General features: G+C 40.6%; 1 protein-coding gene across 11 annotated transcripts in view; it reads right to left on the reverse strand.

Moving 5' to 3' along the window:
* Window positions 1–5094: 5094 nt before the first annotated feature.
* The window catches only part of ARPP21 (cAMP regulated phosphoprotein 21), a 296095-nt gene continuing 287407 nt past the window's right edge, over window positions 5095–13782 (reverse strand). For 10 of the 11 annotated variants that reach the window (XM_075586268.1, XM_075586270.1, XM_075586272.1 and 7 more), the window contains 2 exons: window positions 6530–6681; window positions 5095–5850 (listed from right to left, as the gene is read on the reverse strand). In XM_075586268.1, the coding sequence (XP_075442383.1) occupies window positions 5593–5850; window positions 6530–6681 (410 nt within the window). In that variant the 3' untranslated portion in view covers window positions 5095–5592. Of the gene's footprint in view, window positions 5851–6529; window positions 6682–13782 lie in introns of those variants that run through there. The other variant, XM_075586276.1, reaches the window with a different exon arrangement.

A 13782-nucleotide genomic window follows, 5' to 3' on the forward strand; every position in this document is an offset into this window, starting at 1 on the left:
TAATGCCCGGAATTTTAACCAATGAGAGGGCAGGAATTTCAATAATGCCCGGAATTTTACTGCTTTAGCCTATAATGTTCCATATGGACAATTTCTTAGATTACTTGGGAATTGTTCTGAGGTATCTAAATTAGCAATACAGACAAAAGCTCTTTGTGAGAATTTTTTTTAAAGAAAGGACATAATCCAGTATTGGTTTAATCAGCATTTAAAAGTTCACTTAAAAAGAATCAAGATAATCTTATTTTTATTAAAGTAAAACTAACTTAAATAAAGCTAAAGACTGTAACAATAAACCTTTTATAACTGTCACAATCCCACTGAGATGGTGACCCATTCGTCTAATACATCTATTCAAAACAAAGTTTCAATACAAATGAGCACTGCTGAAGAAAGGGACAAGAGAGTGCTGTTATCCTTGACACAGATTTGTAACAAATTTGTCAGGGGAACTACATAATAGGGTTGATTTCCTGTAATTTGTGATGAGATATAGCCATTTGGATAAACAAATTGGCAAAGTTCTCAATAAAAACTGGCGAATACTTAAGATATACCCTCTATTGACTCTATTGAATCCTACTTTCTAAACCTAAAATGATTTTACGTAGAACCAATAATCTAAAAAATATTTTAGCACCTAGTATGCTAAAATGAGAAAGAGAAGCCCCCTACGTATATATCTATATTCGGTTACCCTTTTCCATGTGATTTCTTTAAATGTGGACATTGCTCTGCTTGTAAATATGATGTTAAATCTGTGATGGATGAGTCTAAAAACATTAAGAAGCAGTATTAAAACACAAGATGTACTGTATCAACTGTAGGACACAATATGTGATATATGCTCTGCTACTCTTGTGGGCTTAATTACATAGGTAAAACCAAAAGATATAAACAATATCCCTGAATTGATTTCTCAAAATAAGCTCTTACGTAATCTGCTATTACACTTTCTGGATGCTCATCTTAGTAACCCTGAGTCTCTACCATTTGTTGGTATTGATTATATCCCTTGTAACACTAGAGGTTGTGATAGAGACCTCTACAAACTAAAAAAAGAACAGTTTGGGATTTATACCCTCATGAAAAAGCAACTAACATCAATCCCCAAAAAATGTACAGTATAAACTGATGCCATTGTACCCTTAAAACAAAATTTCCACTAGGACTAAATGCTCAAATAGAAATTGCTCCTTTTTCAAAGTTATAATTATATATGCAACAATAATTACTGATTATAATAGCTATTATCTACTGTATGAATTAATTGGTGCACTATTTTCACTCTCGTCGTTTTTCCCGTTTGTTTATGTTTCTATATGTTTTTGTAGAAGTTTGTTGTATATGTGTGTTTTAAATTTTTTGATGTATTTTCTCTATGCTCTATGTTATATATGGCCATTTGATTATTGAATTTTTAGCTGTATTAATTATATACCTCTATTTTTCTTTTGTTGGTAACATGTATATTTGTGACAGATGACTCACCATTATTTATAAACATTTTCACTTGACTCCACAAATCTTGATTCCATAATTTTAACAAATACCTGGGTACATCCCGCGTTGCGTCGCGTGGTGGACCCGAGATGGTCAGTTGCAGACTAATGGCCCGCCAGAGTAACACAGCAGGGGTCCCATAATGGGCCTGTATCTTGGGAAGTAGGGGGTCCCCGGACCTGAAATCAATTCAGTTCAGCTCCGGAGACCCCCTGCTACATTACTGTAATGTTAGAATTTTAATAAAAAACCTGCGATCGCCTGTGAGAGGCGCGCAGTTAGAGCGACTGATTCGGTCTTTTGCTGCACATCTATTACAGAGAGGCGGTATGACTCACACAGCAGGGATCCCTGTTATGTTACTCCGGCGGGCCATTAGTCTGTCGCGGCTCAACTCGCAAGGATCTCGGGCATATCTCAAAATTCCATTTCAAAATTTGTTAAAATAGTGGCCGTTGCATCTGTAAATGATCTATCTGAATATGAGATCAATTTTCTAAATATGCAATGGGTATTTTAACTATTGCTTTTTTATATGGAATTCATTCAAGTGTTCTATTTATTCATGACACCTATACACTGATATATGCACATTTGCTGATGATGTTCATCATTCTTTGTGATACAGTTATTTGATATGGTGTATGTCATCTTTTTCACATTTATACCTATTTGATTGATTAGCCCGACAGCCAATAAATGTAATGAGCGCGCTATATATAATACATGAACGATGTTCTTTGTCTCCTCCGACGAAGCACCTGCCATGCGAAACACATTGGAATTGGTCGAGCCCTGTCCATGATGTCAGTTCCAGTTCCTACAGCTACACCATGTGGTCTCCATGAATCTGTTGTGGGGTCTTTTGCTACCCACTGTCTGCACTTGACTGTGCTGCTTTGAATACACTGATATTTTTTTTAATTCAAGGTTCGGATATTCTTTCTATACTACATACATTTTGTATTTTATTTACCCTGGTGTGCCTATCTTCCCTGTTCTTCTCAAATTTGGCAAGTTGATTAACATTTAGTCCGATGCTCATAATCAAATTGCTTGATTTTATTTTCCTTCAAGGAAATAAAATTATGCACAGAGATGCAAACCTCCCTAGCTACCTCCCAAGCTCCCTTGAACTGGCCTCTGGGTCAGGGCTTACTTTGGGCACTTTTTTGCATTGCATTGCACAGAGTACAAAAGCATTCGGCATAATGAATTTTGTTTGTGTTTTTTTCACGTTTGGTTACCAGTCACTTGTCTTTATTCTGAGAGAGTAAAGATTAATTGCTGGTCTGTAATAACCCCTCTCTCCTCGGGGAGAAAATATTACGTGGGGTTCACCCCGAGTGTACTCAGACCCTTCTGCCTGGCCTTCTGGCCGAGGAGGGAAAGAGGAAGAGGAGAAAGAGTGTTGGGACACTAGGCTTCGGCTGAAGTCCTATTGGAACTCGGACCCTTTTATCTGGCCTTCTGGTTGAGAAGGGAACTATCAAGAGGAGACTGATTCTTTGGATGAACACTCCATGGAACATGTCAGAAATCTTCTGTGCCCTCGTGGCTGGAGTCACACTGGATAGACCAAGGACTGTACCGATGTAAAATCCAATAAACTCAAACTGTATTAGTTAATTTTGAAAAAAAAAAGCTATTTAAATGAAAAAATTGTTGAGGGCAAGGATTTGAGTCAGATGCATAAGTATCGTTGATTAATTTTAAGCCTTGAAGATTTGTGAAAAAATCAGAAATAAACATAGGAGATTTAGGGATGTATTAATCAGGCTCAAGATATGTATGTCTTGCGGGATATCAAAGATTTCCATTACTCTCCATTGGCATCTGCCTCAAGAAATGTTTTAATAAAGTCTCTTAACTCAGACATAGATATTTTTTTTATAAATGTGTACTTTTAAGAAATTCTTACAAATTTGCCTCATCCCAAAGATTCAGCCTGAATATCAAAAAAGATAGAAAGGAAGATGCATCAACGTAAACAAGGAGTGATTAGAAGTTTGTTTTGATGCATTACTCTATCTTCTCTTTACGTTTGCGTGAACATGTTTACTTTATTTAATGCAAATTTTTTGCTTGAAAAGTATACACCGCTGATGACCTGGCAGACTTTTTTGATGCAAATACAAGATAAGAAAAGTGACGCAAACAGATGCACAGTTTGATGCATTGCATTATAATATTTGCGTCATGTGTCTTCTCCCTCACTCACCCTATGTACATTCCCCAAATTACAAGCTGATAAAAAAAAAGATGGAGCAAAAGACCTTGGTATATTGATGCAAAAAGAAGCAAGATTAAAATGACGCAATTTGCATTGATACTTAATCACCTCCATAGTGTGTACAATGTTACAGTTTTAAAGCTTTACAGTGCAATTTTTAATCTGTATTATGAATATTAAAAAAAATAGGTATGTATAGCGTACCCACACAGAATGTATCTGCATCTGCAAGTGTCCCAAATCTGCTTCATTTACTCTATTGTCACGTCATACATGCAACATGCAAAAGATTAGACAGGGCGAAATTCACTAAATTCTGATGCAAGAATTGCATCCTGATCTGGCGTTAACTGACATTCAAGTCAATGGAAGTTGATAGCGGATGCCATACCCTTCCCCTGTGCTTACTGAGTTGAAGCGACTAATGTAGCTTAGAGGGTAATTCTATTTGTCCGAAGGGGACCGTTTTCAGCCGAATGGCTGCTTTGTAGTATACAGAACTTAGTGTAATTTGCAGTCATAAAAAATGGTATTTGATATTAAAGGTATAGCCCTTATATTGACATCTGCTACACTGAAGAAGATCATATTTGCATAACTCAGTAAAACCATATTTGGAACATGAGTGCAAATTGTATCTCGTGCAAAAACAATCATATGATGTAAACCCATTTTGTAATCTACATAAATCTTATGAATGTGCAATTTAACAAATTCCCACCTCTGAATAGATTGAAGAATCTCACTTACATCACTCTGTTCCTACTTTAATTTATGGACATGAGGTACAAAACCATGTTTATACTGATTTGTTGCAACTAACTTAGATGCAAAATAGTAGTAAAACACTTTTATTTCTCTAAAATCTGCGTTGTAGTACAACTTTAGAACAATGCTAGCTCTTCGTTATATGTATTGCATATATGTACTGCATAATTCCTATTTTTTTCCCATGGAACCTCACCACTAATACCAATGTACTATGTACCATCTACTACTTTATGTAACTATGTAACTATGTAATCTAGTGCATACAGAACTAAGTGAGAAAAAAGTACTTTGATATGTTCTTGTTTTAATAAAATCCCCAAATTACCTTTTTATATCGATGTAATTCCAAAACACAATTTTTTGGAACATAATGAAAATAGCTCTTACATTGCAAAAAAAAGTGACATTTGGGATAAGGTGTGTTGCTCTTAACATTGCATCACAAATCCTTGTGTGAAGGCAAATTCTAAAACTGAATATTTACAAAATAAAATAAGGTATACATAATGACATTCAAAAGAATTGGCCGAACAATTGGTAGAAATGTGACCTTTATACAAGGTCAAATTGTTTTATTGTGGTTAAACACTACAATACAGCATATCTCCATAAAAAACTCTATAGTGTATATAAATTATTCCTTCATTTCATCAATCATTTTCCCCATTACAGCTTTGGTACAGTGATATATTTATATAATCAGTATATATATGTATAATCTGTATATATGTATATAAAATCTGTTTTAAATACTCAGGTTCACAAACTCAACACACTACAAAACGAATCTGGGCCAGGGATATAACAATCTACACAGTGGTGTTCAGTGGTAGGAAAAAAATCTTGCTTCAATTAATTCATGTAATTAGCTAAGATTTGGTCATACCTACTGTAGCAGACATGAAAAAAATATGCACCATTAGCCAGAAGACGTCTTTTCTTTTTACAAATTACCAGCAGCAATCATTTAAGAACTTCTAATATGTGTTCTCAATGGATGTTTTTCTTCTTCTTTCTTTGAAGGCCATAGGTAATGTTTCAAGAAATGCAATAAAATACTCTGATGTCCATACTTCCCCACAGTGTCAATATTTGACCTGCCATCCTGAATTACTCATGCTTGAGCAGTTTGTCCTGCAATTTGCGGAGATAACTGGAACATTATTATTAGGGCAGTGTGGAGCAATCAACCGTAGGTTGTTCTGTGGGGAAGGAGGTATAACATTGCAATACACAGGCATCCCAGTGGCTGTAAGAGTTCCTTGATCTGACGGATTAGACAGCATGATTGGTTGTTGGTATGATTGTTGTTGTATCCCTTGAGAACTTTGGGACATTGGCACCTAAAAGTAAATGGCATAAAATGAATAGTTAACATCTACATATTAGTATATTTATGGCATACTATTATTATTCAATAAGTTTTGTACAAATCAAACTGACTTGTCCTTGCATTGGAGACTACGAGGATGGAAGTTAATGGGTTTATCTGGAGCCAAGCATTACATAAGACTATCTCCTATAACTGTGTAGAGTACACACAGTCTGACCATTTATTGCGCAAAAAAAATAAAACAATTTGGAAAAACGTGGCTTTTTTAGAAATATATGGAAATGTTCATGGAGAAAAAAGTATACATCACTAATGAAGAGAGAACAACGATTCAAGATTTCTGCACTAAGCAAGAGTCAAGTGGGAAATCATGCAAATGCATTCCGGAGATGTGCAGTTACAGCAGGAAATACTTTATCTTGGTCATGTGAGAGGCAAGGGGCAAAGCCTTTCCTCACTGCACAGTGTTTATTGTAGATGTACTGTAAGTGGAAAAAAAATAATGCAAAAACTTTCCAAATTTTTTTTTCATTTTTTTCTTAAAGAAAAGATATCACTGTAGCAAGTGCGTCTATACTGGACACAGTAAACACTAAAGATATTTGCTATTGGTATAAATAATTGATATATAAACTTCGAAGGGGTCTATACAACAAATAAAATATTGCGTACATCCAGCTGTAAAATACCTGATATGAAGACATGGCTGGGTATTGTACCATCATGCCTTGCACCTGATTTCCCTGTTGATTGTTCATCAAGTTCTGGCTTTGAGGAGGCTGCTGCATTCCTATGAGACCCTGGAACCCTTGTTGTTGATTAGATAGCACAGGCTGAAAACCTAGAAGAAATAAAGAAAACATGAGCCCAATCCATTGAAAATTGTGATCTAATACATTTTAGATTGTAATCTCTCCAAGACTGGGATTCTTTTCCTATTGTCTAATTTTATTTTTGATGCATGTATTGTATTATAATTTCCTGTAATGTATTGTCTATTTTGTAAAGCACTGCATAAATTGGTGGCATTATATAGATACAAATACATTCATACATTGTCTCTTTAAAAAATAATCATTAATATTAATGTGAATCAAACAATATTTATTGTGAACATATTTTTATATTTAAATGTCATTTATCACAGCCAATTGTATATATATATATACAGTGTTCGACAAACCTATACATTTGCTCGCCCCGGGCGAGTGGATTTAACCCCCGGGCGAGTAAATATTGGCCCAAGCAGCACACGTTTGGTACTAGGTGGCGAGTAGATTTTTTTGTGTGGTGAGTAGATTTTTTGGTGATTTGTCAACCACTGTATATATATATATATATATATATATATATATATATATATATATATATAAAAACAGTGTTCGACAAACCTATACATTTGCACGCCCCGGGCGAGTGGATTTAACATCGTGGCGAGCTCCTATTGGCCCAAGCAGCACACGTGTGGTACTAGGTGGCGAGTAGATTTTTGTGTTCGGCGAGTAGATTTTTTGGTGATTTGTCGACCACTGTATATATATATATATATATATATATATATATATATATTGTGACAAACGGCTTACTCCGGGGCTCCGTCGTTTGTCCGGGACTGTTTAGAACACGGTCTTTTAGGGTAGGTTAAATGATGAGGCGTCACGTACTGTTCCTTTAAACAGGCTATGCCTGGTTTATTCAGTCCCAGGCACTGAGACTGCCACAGTGCATACAACAGAAAACAGATCAAAACAAAAGCTGCTCACCTGAGCGATAACTTAACTTAGATATCCCTGACTCAGGGTTGGAAGTGGCTTTTCCACTTCCAACATCAAAACACGGTACTTTTGCAGTCTTACACAAATGAACAGAAAGATTGAACCTGTTTGGGGAAGAGGCTTCTCCCCTCTGTAGTTCAGCAGCCTTCCAGCCTCCTGGCTCTTGTGGGGAGACCAGAGCAAACAGGAAATCAGTCTTTCATACCTGATTCCTAATTAGCATGACAGGTGACAGAAATCAGGCAGCAGACAAACTCTGGTCTGGATCTCTCATCCCTCAGTTCCAGCGCTTGCCAAACTGTGGGATGGAGTGTATGTATTATAAGGCTGCACTCCCAGGCCAAACAGGATAGAAACTGTCTAGTATCCTGGGAGCCCTATATACGGAATTTATTACCATCCCCTGGTTTCTGTCACATATCCTCCCCCCCAGCTCAGACCTCGAGGGATGAGCGACCATGGATATTAGGGAGTGCATCCTTGACAACCCGTCAGCATTGCCATGTTTGTGCCCTGACCTGTGTTCCACAGAAAATTTAAAGGGTTGTAGGCTTAGGAACCACCTGGTCACTCTAGCATTCTTTTCCCTGTTTTGACACATCCAGGTAAGGGGTGCATGATCTGTGACCAACCGGAATTTTCTCCCCAACAGGTAGTATTTGAGCGTCTCTACAGCCCACTTTATTGCGAGACACTCTTTCTCTACTATGGAGTAATTTTTCTCCTGGGGATTTAGTTTCCTACTTAAATAAAGGATGGGGTGCTCCTCACCTTGAGACTCCTGGGAGAGTACCGCCCCCAGCCCTACCTCAGATGCATCGGTTTGGACTACGAACTCTTTGGAGAAGTCAGGTGTGACCAACACTGGTTGGGCACAGAGAGCTTCTTTCAGGCTTCTAAAGGCCTGTTCGGTTTCGGGGGACCACTTTACCATTAGCGGTCCTCTTGCTTTTGTGAGGTCAGTTAGTGGGGTTGCCTTAGTTGCAAAATTGGGAATAAACCTTCTATAGTACCCAATTAACCCCAAAAAGGTCCTTACTTGTTTTTTTGTAACTGGCCTTGGCCAATTTTGTATCGCCTCCACTTTGAGTGTTTGGGGTTTGAGTAAACCTCTGCCAATAGAATATCCCAGATACTTGGCCTCCTCCAGACCAATAGTGCATTTAGCGGGGTTAGCAGTTAGTCCAGCAGACCGGACTGCGTCAAGCACAGCTTGGACCTTTGGAAGGTGGGATTGCCAATCTTCACTATGGATTACCACATCATCCAGGTAGGCGGCAGCATACCGAGCATGTGGTTTTAAAATTTTATCCATCATTCTTTGGAATGTGGCGGGAGCTCCATGTAAGCCAAAAGGCAACACCTTATACTGAAAGAGGCCGTCTGGGGTTGAGAAGGCTGTCTTTTCTTTTGCCCTTTCTGTGAGGGGAACCTGCCAGTACCCTTTTGTTAGGTCTAGGGTTGTGAGATATCGGGCTTTGCCCAGTCTCTCTACAAGTTCATCTACCCTGGGCATAGGATAAGTATCAAATTTTGACACCGCGTTTAGTTTCCGGTAGTCATTACAAAACCTTGTTGTACCATCTGGCTTTGGGACTAAGACTATAGGGCTGTTCCACCCACTTTGGGATTCCTCAATTACACCTAGTTTTAGCATTTTTTTAACCTCTAAACTTATAGCCTTTCTTTTGGCCTCTGGGATTCGGTACGGTTTAAGGTTAACTCGGACCCCCGGTTCAGAGACTAGGTCATGTTCAATTACGCTAGTTCTACCTGGCCGTATAGAGAAGATTTCTTTGTTTCTTTTCACTAAATTCTGAACCTCTCGTTTCTGATGAACAGACAGGGTTTCAGCTATGCTAACCTCTGGGTCAGTTTCTTGATTCTCTGACGGACCTGGGGGTACTAGGGTTAACAAGACTTCTCTATCTTTCCAGGGCTTGAGTAGGTTTATATGGTAAATTTGCTCAGGTTTCCTCCTACCTGGCTGTCTTACCTTATAATTTACTTCTCCCACTCTTTCCAAGACCTCATATGGCCCATGCCATTTAGCAAGGAATTTACTCTCCACGGTGGGAACCAGAACTAGTACCCTATCACCTGGAGAAAAAATTCTGACCCTAGCACCCTTATTATATGTATTCCTCTGTGCTTCTTGAGCTTTCTCCATGTGTTCCCTCACTATGGGTAGGACTGCAGCAATGCGGTCCTGCATCTGGGCAACATGCTCTATTACACTTCTGTAAGGGGTAACCTCGTGTTCCCAAGTCTCTTTGGCTATATCCAGTAAGCCCCTTGGGTGTCGGCCATACAATAGTTCAAACGGGGAGAAGCCAGTGGATGATTGGGGAACTTCCCTAATGGCAAATAACAGGTACGGTAACAAACAATCCCAGTTTTTCCCATCTTTATCAACCGCCCGCCGTAACATGCTCTTTAAGGTTTTATTGAACCTTTCCACTAAACCATCTGTTTGTGGATGATAGACTGAGGTTCTGAGATGCTTGATTTTTAGGAGTTTACATAGCTCTTTCGTTACTTGGGACATAAATGGTGTTCCCTGGTCAGATAGAATCTCTTTAGGAATCCCGACCCGGGAAAACAGAACTACTAACTCTTTTGCTATGTTTTTAGCTGAGGTGCTACGTAGGGGAACTGCCTCCGGATATCGGGTGGCATAATCTAATATTACCAATATATGCTGATGTCCCCTAGCAGACTTTATTAGGGGTCCTACTAGATCCATAGCAATCCGGTCAAATGGTACCTCTATTATGGGAAGGGGTACCAATGGGCTGCGGTACGCCTTGAACGGGGCGGTGATCTGACATTCTGGGCATGAGGAACAATAATTCGTAATTTCTGCCAGAACCCCAGGCCAATAGAAGCTTCGGAGAACCTTTTCTTTTGTCTTTTCCACCCCTAGGTGTCCCCCCAATGGATGACTATGTGCGAGGTGTAATACTACGTTACGGAATGTCCGTGGTACCAACAATTGTTTAGTTGTAACTGATTTCCTTTTATCAACCCGATATACTAGGTCGTTCTCTACCTCGAAGTAGGGGTAAGCAAGTGACCTATCTGGTTGGCCAGGAGTACTATTCTGGTCCCGTATATTTCCCCTTGCTACCGCTAATGTGGGGTCCTCCCACTGGGCCTTCTTAAAACTCCCAGGACTGACCTCTAGGTCAGCGAGGGTCTTATCCGGTTCTGGGGTGGTAAGTGTCTGCTCAACATCTTGATTTGGGGTATTCCCTACCAAAGTAGTGATGGGGAAGGGAATTTTACAGCACTCCTCCTTTTCCCCCTTCTTATTTGGGCCCTCGTCAACCTCCATTTCTGAAAAAGGGAAAGGATTTGTTTCTTCTAATACTTCGTTATGGTCCGCTATTGAACTCTGGGCGCTATTCTGAGCGGGGGACCACATTTTTAGAAAATGGGGAAAGTCGGTCCCTATTAACACATCATGTGCCAGTTTGGGTACAATACCCACCTTGAAATCTAAAGGACCAAACTCTGTTTCAAAAAAAACATCAACAGTGGAATATTCATGATTATCCCCATGTATACAACAAATTGCCACTCTTTGTGAACTGTTTCCCTGTTTCTTCTTAATGGGCAAGAGGTATTCGGACACTAGTGTGACCATGCTCCCAGAGTCAAGAAGTGCCCGAACCCTCTTACCATTAACCTTTACAAATGCCCACAGATGGTTATTCAAGGGGTCCTCTGGGCTAGGGCCCATACATTGGGACAACAGCGAATAAGGTTCCACGCTGTTGCATTGCATGGGCTCATCATTTAGTGGGCAGATTTTTGCTGTGTGGCCCCTCTCATGACAATTTACACATTTAGGTACATAGTCTGTGTCCCACTTAGAGCCTTTTCCCGGCTCCCCATGTTGGCTATTGCCCTTAGTGTGCGAACCACTGTTGCTGGTGCTGCGTGAAGGTGGTCGCCGCTCTTCAGCGCCCCTTAACCCCGGTACCCTTTTACCGTCTCTGGAAGAGTCCTGGAACCTCGGGTAGTGGGGTTGCTCCACGACTGTGGGTTGCGGGTGCTCTTCTGCTGCATTGTACCTTTCTACGAGGGCCAAAAGCTCATCCGCATTGTGGGGGTCACTCCGACTGACCCAACGGCGTAAGGCAGAGGGAAGTTTCCTCAAGAACTGGTCCATGACCAACCGTTCCACGATGTGGCTGGCTGAGTTGATCTCGGGTTGTAGCCACTTCCGGGCGAGGTGGATGAGGTCATACATCTGGCTTCGGGTGGCTTTATCCATCGTGAAGGACCATGCGTGAAACCTTTGGGCGCGAACAGCCGTGGTTACGCCGAGGCGGGCGAGGATCTCGAACTTCAATTTTGCATAGACGTTAGCTTCGGCTGGCTCTAGATCAAAGTAAGCCTTCTGGGGTTCGCCGCTTAGGAAGGGTGCGATTAGACCAGCCCACTCAGCTTCTGGCCATCCCTCTCTCTGTGCCGTGCGTTCAAACGTGAGAAGATAGGCTTCCACATCATCCGAGGGTCCCATCTTCTGAAGGTAGTGGCTTGCCCTGGTCATTTTCGGAACTGGGGCTGCCGCTGCCAGTGGAAGGTTACTGATAGTCCCCCTCAGGATCTCGAGTTCCTGCTGTAAGCCCTGAGCGAACCGCTGTTGCTCCTCTCTCAGCAAGCGGTTTGTCTCTTGCTGGTTTGCATTCGCGTTTTGCAGGGCTTCATTCGTCTGTTGCTGGTTTGCATTCGCCTGTTGCTGGTTGGCATTCGCCTGTTGCTGGTTGGCATTAATCTCTTGCTGGGCTATTAGCAGCTGTTGCTGGGCTGCATTCGTCTGCTGCTGGTTTGCATTAGTTTCTTGCTGGGCTATTAACAGCTGTTGCTGGGTTTCATTCGCGTCTTTCTGGGCAGCGACATTGCGTACCAGCGCACCCACCACGTCTTCCATCTTGTTTGCAGAGGATGAAAAAAACTTTTTTTTTTTTTTCAAAGTTCTTCAACCCGCAGACCCCCTAGTGCTCTGCCCGCATTCTCCACCATATGTGACAAACGGCTTACTCCGGGGCTCCGTCGTTTGTCCGGGACTGTTTAGAACACGGTCTTTTAGGGTAGGTTAAATGATGAGGCGTCACGTACTGTTCCTTTAAACAGGCTATGCCTGGTTTATTCAGTCCCAGGCACTGAGACTGCCACAGTGCATACAACAGAAAATAGATCAAAACAAAAGCTGCTCACCTGAGCGATAACTTAACTTAGATATCCCTGACTCAGGGTTGGAAGTGGCTTTTCCACTTCCAACATCAAAACACGGTACTTTTGCAGTCTTACACAAATGAACAGAAAGATTGAACCTGTTTGGGGAAGAGGCTTCTCCCCTCTGTAGTTCAGCAGCCTTCCAGCCTCCTGGCTCTTGTGGGGAGACCAGAGCAAACAGGAAATCAGTCTTTCATACCTGATTCCTAATTAGCATGACAGGTGACAGAAATCAGGCAGCAGACAAACTCTGGTCTGGATCTCTCATCCCTCAGTTCCAGCGCTTGCCAAACTGTGGGATGGAGTATATGTATTATAAGGCTGCACTCCCAGGCCAAACAGGATAGAAACTGTCTAGTATCCTGGGAGCCCTATATACGGAATTTATTACCATCCCCTGGTTTCTGTCACAATATATATATATATATATATATGATACATACACACATACACTCGTATTTCATACAACACCATTTAAATCTATCCGTTTCTATTAAAGTAAGGTATGTTACAAAAACTATAGCAAGTAATCTATACATTGGTACATAATGCTATTGTACTGTATATGCATCATGTAACTGTTCTTCTAACTCAGCCTGACATTGGCTATGATTATTCATCCTGTTGCACACCCATAATTAACGCATCAAAGCCAAAATAAATCAGTTTTCTGACTGCAAAAGTAGGGAAATACAGGTGCAAAAAGTGGCAACATTTTCTAAAAAATGTGCCATTGCTTTTTTTATAAGAATTCTTCCTGTTGTAAATATAGTGTGATATTGTATATAAAGCCCCCTTTCCCCCCTTGTCTAAGGTGACCACTTGTGATGCTATTACCTGAGTGGCAAACAGGAGGCCTGATCCTCTGCCACTGGGAGCCTGGGGTGTGTGTAATGAATATACTAACAGCGCTTCCACCT

The sequence above is a fragment of the Ascaphus truei genome, chromosome 2 (genome assembly GCF_040206685.1).
Source record: "Ascaphus truei isolate aAscTru1 chromosome 2, aAscTru1.hap1, whole genome shotgun sequence".
Classification (NCBI taxonomy): Eukaryota; Metazoa; Chordata; class Amphibia; order Anura; family Ascaphidae; genus Ascaphus; species Ascaphus truei.